This window comes from Staurois parvus, unplaced genomic scaffold (assembly GCF_062004578.1).
Source record: "Staurois parvus isolate SC_StPar_1 unplaced genomic scaffold, SC_StPar_1.0 ptg001544l, whole genome shotgun sequence".
In the NCBI taxonomy this organism is placed as follows: domain Eukaryota; kingdom Metazoa; phylum Chordata; class Amphibia; order Anura; family Ranidae; genus Staurois; species Staurois parvus.
In genome coordinates, this window is record NW_028319340.1 from 201,477 (window position 1) to 221,545 (window position 20,069).

At 48.0% G+C, this 20,069-nt stretch overlaps 1 protein-coding gene across 1 annotated transcript in view; it reads left to right on the plus strand.

Moving 5' to 3' along the window:
• Positions 1-20,069, plus strand: part of LOC149435319 (uncharacterized) — a 130,282-nt gene that overhangs the window by 47,706 nt on the left and 62,507 nt on the right. The window contains 2 exon segments of the mRNA XM_089662797.1: positions 13,005-13,346; positions 18,975-19,226. Of these exon segments, the coding sequence (XP_089518923.1) occupies positions 13,005-13,346; positions 18,975-19,226 (594 nt within the window).

A 20,069-nucleotide genomic window follows, 5' to 3' on the forward strand; every position in this document is an offset into this window, starting at 1 on the left:
GAAAGTGGCACATGGCAGCAGAGTGTGGCGATGGAGACAGCAGCAATGGGAGGCCGTACAGGGACCCATGACAGACTCTAGACTTGACAGCAGCATGAGGAGGCGGTATATAGGGGCCCATGGCAGATTAGGGGCCTGGCAGCAGCTATGTGAGGCCCGTAATCTGCCTGCACCCTATGTCAAAAAATTTAACACACCAGCAGTGTGAAGAGACCTGAAAGTGGCACATGGCAGCAGAGTGTGGCGATGGAGACAGCAGCAATGGGAGGCCGTACAGGGACCCATGACAGACTCTAGACTTGGCAGCAGCATGAGGAGGCGGTATATAGGGGCCCATGGCAGATTAGGGGCCTGGCAGCAGCTATGTGAGGCCCGTAATCTGCCTGCACCCTATGTCAAAAAATTTAACACACCAGCAGTGTGAAGAGACCTGAAAGTGGCACATGGCAGCAGAGTGTGGCGATGGAGACAGCAGCAATGGGAGGCCGTACAGGGACCCATGACAGACTCTAGACTTGGCAGCAGCATGAGGAGGCGGTATATAGGGGCCCATGGCAGATTAGGGGCCTGGCAGCAGCTATGTGAGGCCCGTAATCTGCCTGCACCCTATGTCAAAAAATTTAACACACCAGCAGTGTGAAGAGACCTGAAAGTGGCACATGGCAGCAGAGTGTGGCGATGGAGACAGCAGCAATGGGAGGCCGTACAGGGACCCATGAGAGACTCTGGACTTGGCAGCAGCATGAGGAGGCGGTATATAGGGGCCCATGGCAGATTAGGGGCCTGGCAGCAGCTATGTGAGGCCCGTAATCTGCCTGCACCCTATGTCAAAAAATTAAACACACCAGCAGTGTGAAGAGACCTGAAAGTGGCAAATGGCAGCAGAGTGTGGCGATGGAGACAGCAGCAATGGGAGGCCGTACAGGGACCCATGAGAGACTCTAGACTTGGCAGCAGCATGAGGAGGCGGTATATAGGGGCCCATGGCAGATTAGGGGCCTGGCAGCAGCTATGTGAGGCCCGTAATCTGCCTGCACCCTATGTCAAAAAATTTAACACACCAGCAGTGTGAAGAGACCTGAAAGTGGCACATGGCAGCAGAGTGTGGCGATGGAGACAGCAGCAATGGGAGGCCGTACAGGGACCCATGACAGACTCTAGACTTGGCAGCAGCATGAGGAGGCGGTATATAGGGGCCCATGGCAGATTAGGGGCCTGGCAGCAGCTATGTGAGGCCCGTAATCTGCCTGCACCCTATGTCAAAAAATTAAACACACCAGCAGTGTGAAGAGACCTGAAAGTGGCACATGGCAGCAGAGTGTGGCGATGGAGACAGCAGCAATGGGAGGCCGTACAGGGACCCATGAGAGACTCTGGACCTGGCAGCAGCATGAGGAAGCGGTATATAGGGGCCTATGGCAGATTAGGGGCCTGGCAGCAGCTATGGGAGGCCCATAATCTGCCAGCACCCTATGTAAAAAAATTCAACACACCAGCAGTGTGTGAGGAGACCTCAAAGTGGCACATGTTTGAGGCATGATTCATGGCGGATTTAGTCAGTTGTGTCAGGAACTGGTGGTTTGAAATCCAGACTAATCCACGCCTGATTCATTTTCACAAACGTGAGTCTCTCCACACTTTGGGTGGACAGTCGTGTCCTCCGCGAAGTTACAATACCTCCTGCCGCACTAAACACGCGCTCCGATGCCACGCTACTGGCCGGGCATGACAGCCTTTCAAGGGCAAATTCAGCTAGTTGGGGCCAAAGGTCAAGTTTCGTTGCCCAGTAGTCAAGGGGATTGTCTACCTCGGTTGGCAGGGTGCTGTCCAAGTAGGCCCAAGCCTGTTGTTTGAGCTCCTGCTCCAGGTCCACCTGATGCTGCTGCTGCTGCTGCGGCTGGTTAGTAGTTTCCTCACTGCGCTGGTGAAGAAAGCTACTCATCATCGACTGCAGACTGAGGCAGCCACTGCTGGTGGAGCTGCCACTGCTCCTACCACCCCACCCCTCCCCTGCTGCCATGCCAGCGGAACGCGAGCGCACAGGGCCCACAGTGTCTGAGGATGGACGTTGGCGCACAAAGGCAGAGACCAACTGACTACATAGGTGGTTTTTATAGTACGTAATTTTGGCCTCCCTCTCAGCAGGTGTGAAAAAGGCCACCATTTTGGACCGGTAGCGAGGGTCCAACAAGGTGGACAGCCAAAAGTCATCCCTCTGTCTGATGGTTATTATTCGGCTGTCGCTACGCAAGCAACCGAGCATGCTATGGGCCATTTGTGCCAAGGAATGCGAGGGACTCCCTGCCTCCATCTCCACAGCATACTGCCACGGTGCGTCTGGGTCCTCTGTCTCCTCCTCCTCCTCCTCTACCAGATGCTCCTGCTCCTCCACTCCTGTCCGCTGAGTGGAAAAACCACCCATTTCACTCAATAATTCCTGAGCACAAATGTCCTCCTCTACCTCCTCCTCTTCTTCCTGTCCTGCCCCCACAGGGGTCATGTGGCGTTGACATCTGTGCGCCACGTCTACCGCACCCTGACCAGCCATTGTTAACAGCATTTGTTCCAGGACGTGCAACAGAGGAATGACGTCGTTCATCCCATAGTCCTGCCGACTCACGAATAGCGTGGCCTCCTCAAAGGGCCTGAGCAAGCGGCAGGTGTCACGCATGAGCTGCCAATGGCTGACATCTAAGTTACACAGGGGAGTACCTTTATCCGCTTGTAACATCAGGAAATCGGTGATGGCCTTTCGCTGCTCGTAAAGGCGGTCTAACATGTGTAGGGTTGAATTCCACCTTGTTGCAACGTCGCAGATCAGGCGATGCTGTGGAATTCCGTTCTGCCGCTGCAGCTCAATGAGGGTGTTCTTTGCGGTGTAGGAATGGCTGAAATGCATGCAAAGTTTACGTGACATTTTAAGGATGTCTTGCAGTGGGATGGTGGATTTTAGGAACCGCTTGACAACCAGATTGAACACGTGAGCCATGCATGGCGCATGGCACAACCTTCCTTGACGCAGAGCAGACACCATGTTCTTTCCGTTGTCGGTCAACATGGTTCCGATTTTCAGTTTGCGCGGAGACAGCCATCTGTCGATTTCTCTGTTCATTACACTCAGAAGTTCCTCCCCTGTGTGACTACGTTCGCCAAGGCATACCAGGTGCAGCACAGCGTGACACCGTTGCGCCCTGCACATGTGATATGCCGGTCGGGTAATGGGACTTGGCACGGGGGTGGCGGCTGAGGACACGGCGGAAAAAGAGGTGGTAGAGGCGGACATGCTTGCTGGACCAAGGACGTGCAAACGTGGAGGCAAAAGCGTCGTGACCTGTCCAAGTTGCTGGTGCGGCTGTGCCGGCACCACGTTCACCCAGTGGGCCGTAAATGACATGTACTGTCCCTGACCGTAGTTACAGCTCCACACGTCGGCGCTGCCGTGCACTTTGGCAGAGACCGACATGCTCAAAGACTGGCCCACCATCTCTTCTACATGTGAATGCAGGGCTGGCACTGCCTTTTGGGCAAAGAAATGACGGCTTGGCACTCTCCACCGCGGCGCGGCACAAGCCATCATTTCTCGGAAAGGTGCTGAGTCCACCAGTTGGAAAGGGAGGGACTGCAGCACCAGCAACTTGGACAGGAGGACGTTCAGCTTTTGCACCGTCGGGTGCGTGCTCGCAAACTGTTGTCTCTTGGAAACGGATTCCAAGAAAGACTGTTGACGGAATCCGAGAAGAGGAGTAGCAGGAGAAGGAGCATCTGAACGAGCGGAAGATGCCAATGAGCGACAACTCCCCTCAGCAGAGGTGTTGGAGCCTTGACTGGCTGATAGAGGGCGATTGACGACGTCGGGTGACGGAGCAAGTAACGGAGCGGGTGATGGAGCGGGGGCTGGGGCAGGCAGAACCGCCGTATGTTTATCACGGTTTTCCCAGGCCACCGAATGGTGACGCTGCATATGCTGACGCAACGCTGTAGTCCCAACATGGGCCCCCTGGCCACGCTTGCATTTCTGGCCACATAGTCGACATACGGCTACGTTTACTTCCTCGGGCGGCTTGAGGAAAAATTGCCACACCACCGAGTAGGAAACTTTGCCCCCGCTACTCTTCACTGGCTGACTGCTACTTCCTCCGTGCGCACCGGCACCACTACTGGCCGTGGTGGTAGGCTGCAGTGGAGCTGGTGCTCTACTCCGTGGACGTTTGGCTCCACTGACACTGATGCGACCCTGCTGCTGTCTCCTGGGCAACCCACCGACTGTTTTGCTCGCTGCCAAGCTGCCACCCTCTTCTCCTGATGATGCGGAAGAAATTGCCTGATGACGACGAGGCTGCCAAGTGCGATCAACCTCCTCATCATCAAGTAGGGTCTCCGCCTCACTACTAGCCCCCTCGGCTGCGTCTGGGTCAGGAGACAGACCTGTCTCTAGACCGGCTACCGAGCCACTCTCCTCGCCAGTACTTGTTCGCTTGGCTGCTGAAAAGGCCGATGTCTCCCCCCGTTCCTGACCGCCCTCTGTTAGCTCTTCCTCACTGTACAGTGGGGCTGAGCCCACAGCATGCGATACTTCGCTTGGTGAGGGAACAGCAAAGGACAGGGGCAGGTAGAGGACACGTGATTTCAGTGGGCTTGGTCCCGGGCCATGCCAACTAACGGTTGTGTCTGACGTACCCACCGACCGTTGGCTGTAGGTGTCAGAGGTGACCTGGGAAGAGGAAGACGACCGAGCCAACCAATCAATGACGGCAGGGTTGTCGGTGGAGACACGACCGCTGGATGACACCGGGAGCACTGGCCTCTGGCTGCGAATACTGCTGCCTCGACCCCTTCCTCTGCTGCCACGTCTGCTCGCTCCTAAAACATTGCCTCCTCTGCCACTCCTCTGCATGTTGTCTGACATACTATTTAATTCAACGATTAGGTGTCCCTGAGTAACAATTCTCTGGCACTCAGTAACAATTCTGTCTGTCCCTGAGTAACAATTCTCTGGCACTCAGTAACAATTCTGTGTCTGTGCGAGTAACAATTCTGTGTCTGTGCAAGTAACAATTTTGTGTCTGTGCGAGTAACAATTCTCTGGCACTCAGTAACAATTCTGTCTGTCCCTGAGTAACAATTCTCTGGCACTCAGTAACAATTCTGTCTGTCCCTGAGTAACAATTCTCTGGCACTCAGTAACAATTCTGTCTGTCCCTAAGTAACAATTCTCTGGCACTCAGTAACAATTCTGTCTGTCCCTGAGTATGAATTCTGTGGCCCTGAGTAACAATTCTGTGTCTGTGCGAGTAACAATTCTGTGTCTGTGCAAGTAACAATTTTGTGTCTGTGCGAGTAACAATTCTCTGGCACTCAGTAACAATTCTGTCTGTCCCTGAGTAACAATTCTCTGGCACTCAGTAACAATTCTGTCTGTCCCTGAGTAACAATTCTCTGGCACTCAGTAACAATTCTGTCTATCCCTGAGTATGAATTCTGTGGCCCTGAGTAACAATTCTGTGTCTGTGCGAGTAACAATTCTGTGTCTGTGCAAGTAACAATTTTGTGTCTGTGCGAGTAACAATTCTCTGGCACTCAGTAACAATTCTGTCTGTCCCTGAGTAACAATTCTCTGGCACTCAGTAACAATTCTGTCTGTCCCTGAGTATGAATTCTGTGGCCCTGAGTAACAATTCTGTGTCTGTGCGAGTAACAATTCTGTGTCTGTGCAAGTAACAATTTTGTGTCTGTGCGAGTAACAATTCTCCTGCACTCAGTAACAATTCTGTCTGTCCCTGAGTAACAATTCTCTGGCACTCAGTAACAATTCTGTCTGTCCCTAAGTAACAATTCTCTGGCACTCAGTAACAATTCTGTCTGTCCCTGAGTATGAATTCTGTGGCCCTGAGTAACAATTCTGTGTCTGTGCGAGTAACAATTCTGTGTCTGTGCAAGTAACAATTTTGTGTCTGTGCGAGTAACAATTCTCTGGCACTCAGTAACAATTCTGTCTGTCCCTGAGTAACAATTCTCTGGCACTCAGTAACAATTCTGTCTGTCCCTGAGTAACAATTCTCTGGCACTCAGTAACAATTCTGTCTATCCCTGAGTATGAATTCTGTGGCCCTGAGTAACAATTCTGTGTCTGTGCGAGTAACAATTCTGTGTCTGTGCAAGTAACAATTTTGTGTCTGTGCGAGTAACAATTCTCTGGCACTCAGTAACAATTCTGTCTGTCCCTGAGTAACAATTCTCTGGCACTCAGTAACAATTCTGTCTGTCCCTGAGTAACAATTCTCTGGCACTCAGTAACAATTCTGTCTGTCCCTGAGTAACAATTCTCTGGCACTCAGTAACAATTCTGTCTGTCCCTGAGTAACAATTCTCTGGCACTCAGTAACAATTCTGTCTGTCCCTGAGTATGAATTCTGTGGCCCTGAGTAACAATTCTGTGTCTGTGCGAGTAACAATTCTGTGTCTGTGCAAGTAACAATTTTGTGTCTGTGCGAGTAACAATTCTCTGGCACTCAGTAACAATTCTGTCTGTCCCTGAGTAACAATTCTCTGGCACTCAGTAACAATTCTGTCTGTCCCTGAGTAACAATTCTCTGGCACTCAGTAACAATTCTGTCTGTCCCTGAGTAACAATTCTCTGGCACTCAGTAACAATTCTGTCTGTCCCTGAGTAACAATTCTCTGGCACTCAGTAACAATTCTGTCTGTCCCTGAGTAACAATTCTGTCTGTCCCTGAGAATGAATTCTGTGGCCCTGAGTAAGAATTCTCTGGCACTCAGTAACAATTCTGTCTGTCCCTGAGTAACAATTCTCTGGCACTCAGTAACAATTCTGTCTGTCCCTGAGTAAAAATTCTGTGGCCCTAATAACGTTTCTGTGGCCCTAAGTAACAATTCTCTGGCACTGAGTAACAATTCTGTCTGTCCCTGAGTATGAATTCTGTGGCCCTAACTAGCGTTTCTTTGTCCCTAAATAACGATTCTGTGGCCCTCATTAACAAGTCTGTGTCCCTGAGTAATGGTTCTCTGTCCCTAAGTAACTTTTCTCTGTCCCCAATTCTCGTTTCTGTGGCCCTAACTCTGTCCCTGTCCCTAGTACAGAGCGGTCTGCCTCTGTTCAATGACTGCAGGCAAATGAAGATTTCCAAAATGGCCGCTATATATACCTCGACCATTACACAGTGCTGGCTGGCTGGCTGCTGATTGGCTGATGCGATCACATGTCGTTGAGGAATGCATTATGGGGCAGCGCGCCTTGTCTGCGCGCCTTCCCCGACATCCCCGCTCCGTCGCCGCACATGTCAGCCGCCATTTTCGGAAAAATTTCGATTCGCGCGTCCGAATTAGGCTGTTTTTCGGATTCGGCACGAATCGAAATTTTTCCGATATTCGACTCGAATTCCACTTCGGATACTTCGATTCGCTCATCTCTAATCTTCACACTGATTGGAGTCAAGGTTGGCTCACTCCTGGCTCCAATTAGCTCTGGGAGAAGTCATTAAGTAGGGCCTCACATACTTTTTCCTCCCCGCACTGTGAATGTTTACATGTTATGTGCAATTAAACCATGGCAACATCTAATGTTTGTGTAGTATTATGTTCAGCAGACTGTGTTCTTCTATTGTTGTGACTTAGATGACGTTCAGAGCACATTTTATGCCCAATTCATGCAAAACTCCACATAATCCCAAGGGGTTCACATACTTTTTCTTGCAACTGTATATACACACACACAAATCTACATTTTTGGAGTACATTAACAAATATGTGTAAAAATATATGTTAAAATGACTATTTTATATGTAAAAAAAAAAAAAACACACTGCATGTTGAAATGCGTTCTTAAAAATATTTTTAAAAATATATATTTTTTAAATATATTCTTCAGATTTTTTTACATATAAAATAGTCATTTTAACATATATTTTTACATATATTTGTAATTGTGTTCCAAAAATTTAGATTTGTATTTTTAAAGACATACAGTGTACTTGAAATGTATTTTTTGAAGAATATTTTTCATATATTTTGTAATAAAAATGCATTTTGAGGGCGCATGCATGGCCGGGAACCCTGATGGCCGCATCTTCCTGAGCTCCGCTCCTCTCCAGGCCCTAGAGACTCACCCACGATGCATCGCTGCTCCACAGACGTCCCGGGGTGAGTCATATCAGCGGGTCACCCAGCTCACCAGACCCCAGCCTCCTCATGGGGAAGATCGGGCGCTGGAAGCCCCCTTCCCCGCTGCCACATGAGCCGCGGCCGCCACCGCTGTAGCGGTTCCTCCATAGGCCCCAATCCCCGGCCTCAATTTTGGCCGCGATCCCACGGCTGAGCTCCGGCGGACCCCCAGTGGCGGCCAGAGGTACTGCAGCAGCTGCAATGCAGCCAACCTCCTCACACCATCAGAGTCCGCAGATGGAGGAATCGGAGCCCCTGACCCCTGTAGGGGAGCAGTAGTGCGTTCTCCGCTGAGCTCTCCACCACCTGCTTCTGCCAATCCTCATGTGTCACCTACTCTCACGATATCTGTGCTGGAGGAAAAACTGCAGGTATTTTTACGCAATATTACCGCCACTATATCTGCTGAAGTGAGCACGTTGGCTTTGGATCTTCGGGGAGAAATAGCGCAGATTGGGGAACGTGCGGAATAAATTTGCTGAATTGGTGCAGTACGTCCATGTCTTAGAAGAAGATAATGCGTATCTGAAGCACACCATGTCCCAAATTCAGCTCCAACAAGAGGACCTGGAAAACAGGGAACGCCGGCAAAACGTCCGCATTCGTGGTATGTCTGAATCTACTGCCGATTCCCAACTCCGCCAACATCTGTTGTCCTTCACCGCAACCGCCCCCTTGGTCCCAGAAGCGCATGGACAGGGCCCACCGATCGCTGGGTCCCAGACCTGCTGACGGCACCAGACCACGTGATGTCATCGTCTGCTTTCATTTTTTTGAGAGCAAGGAAGCCTTGTTAGCCTCTGTACGCAACATCCCGTCCCTGGAATTTAAAGGGGACCGGCTTCAGCTCTTCTGTGATCTCTCTCCGATTACCCTGGCTACACGGCGAGCGCTGAAGCCACTCACCACTCATCTCCAGCACCACCATGTCCCTTATCACTGGGGTTTTCCCTTCAGGTTGGTCGTCTCCAAAGATAATTCCCAAGTTACTCTACATGATCTTTTTGAGGCGGACTCCTTCCTGAAGCAATTGGGACTACCTCCTCTACCTGAAGACAATTCCTCATTATCGCCTTCTCCATCTCGTCCTTCCGCTACCCCCGACAAGATTTGGACACCAGTTCGTAGGGGCCGGAAGCGTCCTTCACGCACTCCGCAACGTCCTCGTCCTTCTCGTTCCAGCAACGTGCCTGCTTGATGCTTTTCTGTGGTGTTCCTCTGTGGGCACTTCAGGGATGTATCCTTACCCCCCCTTCCCTCCCCCACTTCCCCTCTCCCTCCCCCCCTTCCTTTTTTTCTGTGCTGGGTCCCCCATATGTCATACTTTTCTGGCCGGATTTGCCGACTGATATGTTCCGGTTGTCCTGTTGCCCCCGATCCCATCCAGACAATTGTCTGGACGACTTGGGTATTGATGTTTCTCCCAAGTCCATATCCTTATGGGTATCTATGTTTTTTATTGCAATGTTTTTGGTTTGTCTATTATTAGTTTTCTGTTTTGTCTCATCGATGGTATCTCCTTTATCTTTTCTGCTGGTACATATGTCATACTCATTGTTATTTTATGGTGGCTTTTGACCTCAAAAGGTCATTGCAGAAGAAGTTGGATGTTCCCAAAGTGCTGTATCAAAGCACATTAATAGAAAGTTATGTGGAAGGGAAAAGTGTGGAAGAAAAAGGTGCACAAGCAGCAGGGATGACCGCAGTCTGGAGAGGATTGTCAGGAAAAGGCCATTCAAAAGTGTTGGGGACTTTCACAAGGAGTGGACTGAGGCTGGAGTCAGTGCATCAAGAGCCACCACACACAGACGGATCCTGGACATGGGCTTCAAATGTCGTATTCCTCTTGTCAAGCCGCTCCTGAACAACAAACAATGTCAGAAGCGTCTTACCTGGGCTAAAGAAAAACAGACCTGATCTGGTGCTCAGTGGTCCAAAGTCCTCTTTTCTGATGAGAGCAACTTTTGCATGTCATTTGAAAACCAAGGACCCCGAGTATGGAGGAAGAATGGAGAGGCCCAAGGACCCCGAGTATGGAGGAAGAATGGAGAGGCCCAAGGACCCCGAGTATGGAGGAAGAATGGAGAGGCCCGAGGACCCCCGAGTATGGAGGAAGAATGGAGAGGCCCAAGGACCCCGAGTATGGAGGAAGAATGGAGAGGCCCAAGGACCCCGAGTATGGAGGAAGAATGGAGAGGCCCAAGGACCCCGAGTATGGAGGAAGAATGGAGAGGCCCAAGGACCCCGAGTATGGAGGAAGAATGGAGAGGCCCAAGGACCCCGAGTATGGAGGAAGAATGGAGAGGCCCAAGGACCCCGAGTATGGAGGAAGAATGGAGAGGCCCAAGGACCCCGAGTATGGAGGAAGAATGGAGAGGCACAAGGACCCCGAGTATGGAGGAAGAATGGAGAGGCCCAAGGACCCCGAGTATGGAGGAAGAATGGAGAGGCCCAAGCACCCAGAGTATGGATTAAGAATGGAGAGGCCCAAGGACCCCGAGTATGGAGGAAGAATGGAGAGGCCCAAGGACCTCGAGTATGGAGGAAGAATGGAGAGGCACAAGGGCCCCGAGTATGGAGGAAGAATGGAGAGGCACACACTGCAAGATGCTTGAAGTCCAGTGTGAAGTTTCCACAGTCTGTGTGGATTTGGGGAGCCATGTCATCTGCTGGTGTTGGTCCACTGTGCTTCATGAAGTCCAGGGTCACCGCAGCCGTCTACCAGGAGATTTTGGAGCACTTCATGCTTCCTTCCGCAGACGAGCTTTATGGGGATGCTGACTTCATTTTCCAGCAAGACTTGGCTCCGCCCACACTGCCAAAAGCACCAAAACCTGGTTCAGTGACCGTGGGATTATTGTGCTTGATTGGCCAGCAAACTCACCTGACCTGAACCCCATAGAGAATCTATGGGGCATTGCCAAGAGAAAGATGAGAGACATGAGACCGAACAATGCAGAAGAGCTGAAGGCCGCTATTGAAGCATCCTGGTCTTCCATAACACCTCAGCAGTGCCACAGGCTGATAGCTTCCATGCCACGCCGCATTGAGGCAGTAATTGCTGCAAAAGGGGCCCCAACCAAGTACTGAGTACATATGCAGCTTCTACTTCTCAGAGGTGCGATATTGTTCTATGTACAATCCGTGTTTTATTGATTGCATGGAATATTCTCATTTTCTGAGATTGTGGATTTGGGGTTTTCATGAGCTGTAAGCCATAATCATCACAATGATGACAAATCACGGCTGGAACTATCTTGCTTTGCATGGAATGAGTCTCATATATTAGTGTCACCTTCTAAGTTGCTGCACTGAAATCAATCAACAAATGCACCAGATTCTCATTTTTCCAGTTTCACCTGTAAATCCCTTCCACTATATACTGCCCTATATACATCCCTTCCACTATATACTACCCTATATACATCCCTTCAACTCATATACACAGACCTATATACATCCCGTCCACTAAATTCTGTCCTGTATACATCCTTTCCACTATATACTGCCCTATATACATCCCTTCCACTATATACTACCCTATATACATCCCTTCAACTCATATACACAGACCTATATACATCCCGTCCACTAAATTCTGTCCTGTATACATCCCTTCCACTATATACTACCCTATATATTTCCCGTCCACTATATACTACCCTATATACATCCCTTCCTCTATATACTGCCCTATATACATCATTTCCACTATATACTGCCCTATATACATCCCGTCCACTATATACTACCCTATATACATCCCTTCCACTATATACTGCCCTATATACATCCCTTCCACTCATATACACAGCCTTATATACATCCCGTTCACTATATATTGCCCTATATACATCCCTTCCTCTATTTACTGCCTTTATACATCCTGTCCCCTATATACTGCCCTATATACATTCCATCCACTATATTCTGCCCTATATACATCCCTTCCACTCATATACTGCCCTATATACATCCCTTCCACTCATATACTGCCGTATATACATCCCATCCACTCTATACTACCCTATATACATCCCTTCCACTATACACCGCCCTATATACATCCCTTCCACTATATACTATACAATATACTACACTATATACATCCCTTCCACTATATACTATACAATATACTACCCTATATACATCCCTTCCACTATATACTACCCTATATACAGCCCTTCCACTATTTACTGCCCTATATACATCCCTTCCACTATATACTGCCCTATATACATCCCTTCCACTATATACTACCCTATATACATCCCTTCAACTCATATACACAGACCTATATACATCCCGTCCACTAAATTCTGTCCTGTATACATCCTTTCCACTATATACTACCCTATATATTTCCCGTCCACTATATACTGCCATATATACATCCCTTCCACTCATATACTGCCGTATATACATCCCATCCACTCTATACTACCCTATATACATCCCTTCCACTATAAACTACTTTACATACATCCCTTCCACTATACACCGCCCTATATACATCCCTTCCACTATATACTATACAATATACTACACTATATACATCCCTTCCACTATATACTATACAATATACTACCCTATATACATCCCTTCCACTATTTACTGCCCTATATACATCCCTTCCACTATTTACTGCCCTATATACATCCCTTCCTCTATATACAGACCCTTGAAGTGGACATCTTGGACAGTGTTGGGTTTTTCATTCATTAGTCTCATGATATTCCAGATGGTTCTCCATCAATGTGTGTTCTATGAGGGGGGAGGGGAGCGTAGACTGTGACCTGACTGGGGTCTGTATTCTGTCTGTGCAGGAAGTGCCCCGGATGTTCAGGAGGAAATATTCACCCGGCCGGGATCTGACCTTCTCCTCCCCATCAGAATCCATCTCACCCTCAGCCATACAGATAAATGGAGGTGTGACCGGTATGAGTGGAGATACAGAGACCCAACCGGACACAATGGCACCAGGATAACTGGACACAGACGCTGTACAATGAGACCAGAAGAGACCGTGACCAATACGAGGGTATCGGAGAATGGAAGTCTGGTCATACATGATGTGACTCTGGAGAATGGTGGGATATACAGTGTGGATATAAGTAATCCTACAGGACTCCATATACAGACATATGAGTACACTGTCCATGTAGAAGGTAAGTCCCGTCCAATCCCCACCTCCAGTCCTAGCAGTGTCCTCCACGCTCCGTGTCCTTATATCCATACATCATATAGTAGAAGATCCGGGAGACACGTATGTACAATGTCCTCCACGCTCCGTGTTCTTATATCCATACATGATAGAGTAGAAGATCCGGGAGACACGTATGTACAATGTACTCCACGCTCCGTGTCCTTATATCCATACATCATATAGTAGAAGATCCGGGAGACACGTATGTACAATGTCCTCCACGCTCCGTGTTCTTATATCCATACATGATAGAGTAGAAGATCCGGGAGACACGTATGTACAATGTCCTCCACGCTCCGTGTCCTTATATCCATACATCATATAGTAGAAGATCCGGGAGACACGTATGTACAATGTCCTCCACGCTCCGTGTCCTTATATCCATACATGATATAGTAGAAGATCCGGGTGACACGTATGTACAATGTCCTCCACGCTCCGTGTCCTTATATCCATACATGATATAGTAGAAGATCCGGGAGACACGTATGTACAATGTCCTCCACGCTCCGTGTCCTTTTACCATACATGATATAGTAGAAGATCCGGGAGACACGTATGTACAATGTCCTCCACGCTCCGTGTCCTTATATCCATACATGATATAGGAGAAGATCTGGGAGACACGTATGTACAATGTCCTCCACGCTCCGTGTCCTTATATCCATACATGATATAGTAGAAGATCCGGGAGACACGTATGTACAGTGTCCTCCACGCTCCGTGTCCTTATATCCATACATGATATAGTAGAAGATCCGGGAGACACGTATGTACAGTGTCCTCCACGCTCCATGTCCTTATATCCATACATGATATAGTAGAAGATCCGGGAGACACGTATGTACAGTGTCCTCCACGCTCCGTGTCCTTATATCCATACATGATAGAGTAGAAGATCTGGGAGACATGTATGTACAGTGTCCTCCACGCTCCGTGTCATATCCATACATGATATAGTAGAAGATCCGGGAGACACGTATGTACAGTGTCCTCCACGCTCCGTGTCCTTATATCCATACATGATAGAGTAGAAGATCCGGGAGACACGTATGTACAATGTCCTCCACGCTCCGTGCCCTTATATCCATACATGATATAGTAGAAGATCCGGGAGACATGTATGTACAATGTCCTCCACGCTCCGTGTCCTTATATCCATACATGATAGAGTAGAAGATCCGGGAGACACGTATGTACAATGTCCTCCACGCTCCGTGTCCTTATATCCATACATGATAGATTAGAAGATCCGGGAGACACGTATGTACAATGTCCTCCACGCTCCGTGTTCTTATATCCATACATGATATAGTAGAGGATCCGGGAGACACGTATGTATAATGTCCTCCACGCTCCGTGTCCTTATATCCATACATGATAGAGTAGAAGATCCGGGAGACACGTATGTATAATGTCCTCCACGCTCCGTGTTCTTATATCCATACATGATAGAGTAGAAGATCCGGGAGACACGTATGTACAATGTCCTCCACGCTCCGTGTTCTTATATCCATACATGATATAGTAGAAGATCCGGGAGACACGTATGTACAATGTCCTCCACGCTCCGTGTCCTTATATCCATACATGGTATAGTAGAAGATCCGGGAGACACGTATGTACAATGTCCTCCACGCTCCGTGTCTTTATATGCATACATGATATAGTAGAAGATCTGGGAGACACGTATGTACAATGTCCTCTGCTTACTGCGCCATCCTCACCATTCCCTGTGGATTCAGATCTTCAGTCCTCAGCCCCCCTGAAGTTGCTGTGACCTGACCTGTGCTGGTCCTTCTGCTCGGTGGTCTCCATGTGTTAGATCTGACCATCGATGGTCGTGTGACAGACCCCCAATACAGTCTTGCCTATGTTCCCATAGCACACGTTCCTGGAAACAGGACTCATCAGTAGCGGGAGCTGCAGCCACTACCAGCTGGATTCTGGAGACATGACAGGTGAAGGCACAAATGTCTCCGGCCCACCAAGTATCTCCAATGTCCTCCAAAAGGCTTTTATTGCAGAAAGGTCACATCACAAAAAAACGAGGGAGACGTTTCAGAGCCGAGCAGGAACCCCTTCATCACAGGCTCCGAAACACTGAACTCCTGTTGGGATTCCCCCTGAGATCATTCCAGAGGACAAGGGGGCGCTCTTTACGTCTGGAGGAAAAGAAATGTCATCTCCAAACACGGAAAGGTTTCTTCACAGTAAGAGCTGTGAGAATGTGGAATAGACTCCCTCCAGAGTTGGTTGTGGCCAGCTCAGTGGATTGCTGGAGGAAAGTCCTGGATTCTTTCTTGGATACACAGAATATAACTGGATAGAACATTCATAGGGAAAGGTGATCCCGGGAATATCCGATTATTGATCCCGGGAATATCCGATTGCCTCTCGGGGGATCAGGAAGGAATGTTTCCCCTGCAGGAGGAGATTGGATCATGCTTTGCTGGGTTTTGCCTTCCTCTGGATCCACTGTGGGTGGAGGATTATAACTTTTTATTAATGGTTGAACTGGATGGACTTTTGTCTTTTCTCAGCCAGACTAACTATGTAACTATGGGACTATGGAACTATGTGACTATGCCCAGTGAGGAACAGAAGTATTTGAACCCCCTGCGATTCTGCAAGTTCTCCCACTTCTCCATCATGGAGGGTCTGACATTCACATTGCAGGGGATTCCCACTCTGAGGACAGAATTCAGGAGATCACATTGCAGGGGATTCCCACTCTGAGGACAGAATTCAGGAGATCACATTGCAGGGGATTCCCACTCTAAGGACAGAATTCAGGAGATCACATTGTATGATTTGTAAAGAATGTATTTGTCTCGCACGGCTGAACAGAAGTATTTCAACACCTAAGAAACAGCAAGAATTCTGGCTCTCAGAGACCTGTTACTGCGCCTTTATAAAGTCCCCCTCTACTCCACTCATTCATCTCACTTAGTAGCCCCTGTCTGAGCTCTTTAAAGACACCTGTCCACCCCACAGTCAGTCAGACGTCAACTACTACCATGGGCAAGACCAAAGAGCTGTCAAAAGACACCAGAGACAAAACTGGACCTCCACAAGGCTGGAAAGGGCTACGGGACAATTGCCAAGCAGCTTGGTGAAAATAGATCAACTGTTGGAGAAATTGTTAGAGAATGGAAGAGGCTAAAGACGACTGTCAGTCTCCCTCGGACTGGGGCTCCATGCAAGATGTCACCTCGTGGGGTATCACTGATGAGAAGAAAGGTGAGGAATCAGCCCAGAACTACAAGGAGGAGCTGGTCAATGACATGAAGAGAGCTGGGACCACAGTTTCACAGGTCACTGTCGGTAGAACACTACGCTGTCATGGTCCCAATCATGCATTGCACGGAAGGTTCCCCTGCTCCAGTCATCACATGTCCAGGCCCGTCTGAAGGTTCCCCTGCTCCAGTCATCACATGTCCAGGCCCGTCTGAAGGTTCCCCTGCTCAAGTCATCACATGTCCAGGCCCGTCTGAAGGTTCCCCTGCTCAAGTCATCACATGTCCAGGCCCGTCTGAAGGTTCCCCTGCTCAAATCATCACATGTCCAGGCCCGTCTGAAGGTTCCCCTGCTCAAGTCATCACATGTCCAGGCCCGTCTGAAGGTTCCCCTGCTCAAGTCATCACATGTCCAGGCCCGTCTGAAGGTTCCCAATGACCATCTGGATGATCCAGAGGAGGCATGGGAGAAAGTCATGTGGTCAGAGGAGACCAAAGGAGATCTTTTTGGTCTAACCTTCACTCGTCGTGTTTGGAGGAAAAAGAAGGATGAGTTGCATCCCAAGAACACCATCCCTACTGTGAAGCATGGGGGTGGTAACATCATGCTTTGGGGGTGCTTTTCTGCGAAGGGGACAGGACGACTGCACTGTATTAAGGAGAGGATGAATGGGGCCATTAATTGTGAGATTTTCAGCAACAACCTCCTTCCCTCAGTCAGAGCATTGAAGATGGGTCGTGGCTGGGTCTTCCAACATGACAAGGACCCGAAGCACACAGCCAGGAGAACCAAGGAGTGGCTCCATAAGAAGCATATCAAGGTTCTGGAGTGGCCTAGCCAGTCTCCACACCTAAATCCAATAGAACATCTTTGGAGGGAGCTGAAACTCCGTGTTGCTCAGCGACAGCCCCGAAACCTGACAGATCTAGAGGAGATCGGTGTGGAGGAGTCGGCCAAAATCCCTGTTGCAGTGCAAACCTGGCCAAGGACTACAGGAAACGTCTGACCTCTGGAATTGCAGACAAAGGCTTCTGTACCAAATATTAACACGGATCTTCTCAGGGGTTCAAATACTTCTGTTCAGCCGTGCGAGACAAATACATTCTTTACAAATCATACAATGTGATCTCCTGAATTCTGTCCTCAGAGTGGGAATCCCCTGCAATGTGAATGTCAGACCCTTCATGATGGAGAAGTGGGAGAACTTGCAGAATCGCAGGGGGTGCAAATACTTCTGTTCCTCACTGTATATATGGGACTATGTGACTATGTGACTATGGAACTATGGGACTATGTGACTATGGGACTATGTGACTATGGAACTATGGGACTATGGAACTATGGGACTATGGAACTATGGGACTATGTGATGTGACCTTTCTGCAATCACAGCCTTTTGGAGGACATTTGGAGATCCTTGGTGGTCTCAAACCCCCAACACACACACTGACAAAGCACCAATCTGGGGACCTCGGAGGGGATTTCAGTGACCCCAGTTGGGGCTCCGACCCTCAGGCTGACCTCTGACCTGGACAGAGCCGTCTCTCTCCTGTAAGTTCGGTTTACTGAGATGGAGCCGATTCCTCAACATTGGAGCTTCTGCTGAGAGCAGGAAATTGACATTCTAATTGGTCATTGTGGGCAAACCCTCCCCTTTGTGCGCACATTCCTTCGCTCCGGCTTTGACTCCAGTTGTCTGGATAAGGTTGTATACCGCTGTGTATGGGGGGGTCACATGACCAAGAATATCGATGTGATGTTAGTGGGGTGATTTAGTTCCATAGTTAGTCTGGCTGAGAAAAGACAAAAGTCCATCCAGTTCAACCATTAAAGAGAAGTTATAATCCTCCACCCACAGTGGATCCAGAGGAAGGCAGAGTCCCAGCAAAGCACGATCCAATCTCCTCCTGCAGGGGAAAAATTCCTTCCTGACCCCCCGAGAGGCAATCGGATATTCCCGGGATCAATAATCGGATATTCCCGGGATCAATAATCGGATATTCCCGGGATCAATAATCGGATATTCCCGGGATCACCTTTCCCTATAAATGTTATATCCAGTTATATTCTGTGTATCCAAGAAAGAATCCAGGACTTTCCTACAGCAATCCACTGAGCCGGCCACAACCAACTCTGGAGGGAGTCTATTCCACATTCTCAGCTCTTACTGTGAAGAAACCTTTCCATGTTTGGAGATGAAATAGTTGTTGGAGGAGACCTGCGCACAGACACAATCCATCTCCTCCAGTCTCCAGGAAGATGTCTGCACACCTGTCTATAGGTAAGGATGGGGGAGGGGCATGCTGTGTATAGATTGGACCTTATCAATGGAAACGATTGTCTTTCTCAGTTCCAGTATCGGTTCCGGTCCTCCATGTCTTGTGTCTCCGGGATGGCAGCGCTGAGATCTCCTGCAGGGTGGAGGCGGGGACTAAGCCGAATATCAGTCTATCCGTGATTGGAGGATCCGAGGGGAATTATTCTGCTTCCACCAATAACATTACAGTCATTGTGGAGCCACCGGAACCCTGGAACATCACCTGTACTGTGAAGAACATGGTCAGCCAGGAGGAGGAGAGCAGAGCCGAGGTCACCTGTCCAGGTGAGGGGGAGATCGGGGGATGGGCACACAGCGGGTGGGAGGGGCAAAAATCAGATGAGTATGAAATATATACGAGATTTATAGGTTTACCTTCCGTGATTTATGTTTTAGTCCCGACCGTTATAGAAAAAATAATAAAATCATTTCACACCCACATGGAAGAAAGATATATTTTAAAAATATTCTTCCCAAATATATTGACATATATTGTAAATACTAAAATTTTGGCCATATTCAATATATTTCAAAATATATTTCAATAAATACATATATACTGTATACACTGCATATTGAAATGCGTTTTTATTACAAAATATATTAAAAATATTTTTAAAAATACATTTTAATTACACTGTATGTCTTTAAAACTACAAAATCTACATTTTTAGAACGCATTTACAAATATATGTTAAAATGACTTTTTTATATGTTCATAAAAATCTGAAGAATAAATATACATATATATATATATATATATACACACACTGCATGTTGAAATGCGTTTTTATTACAAAATATATGAAAAATATTTTTAAAAATACAAATCTACATTTTTGGAACACATTAACAAATATATGTAAAAATATATGTTTAAATGACTATTTTATATGTAAAAATCTGAAGAATATATTTAAAAATATATTTTTAAAAATATTTTTAAGAACACATTTCAACATGCAGTGTGTATAGATATCTATCTATATCTATACACACACACACATATATATATTATTCGATTGTACGCCCCTTGAGGGTAAGGGACTGATGTGAATGTACAATGACAGTGCTATGTAAGTACCTGAAATAAATAAATAGAAAAAAATATATATATAGTTATATATG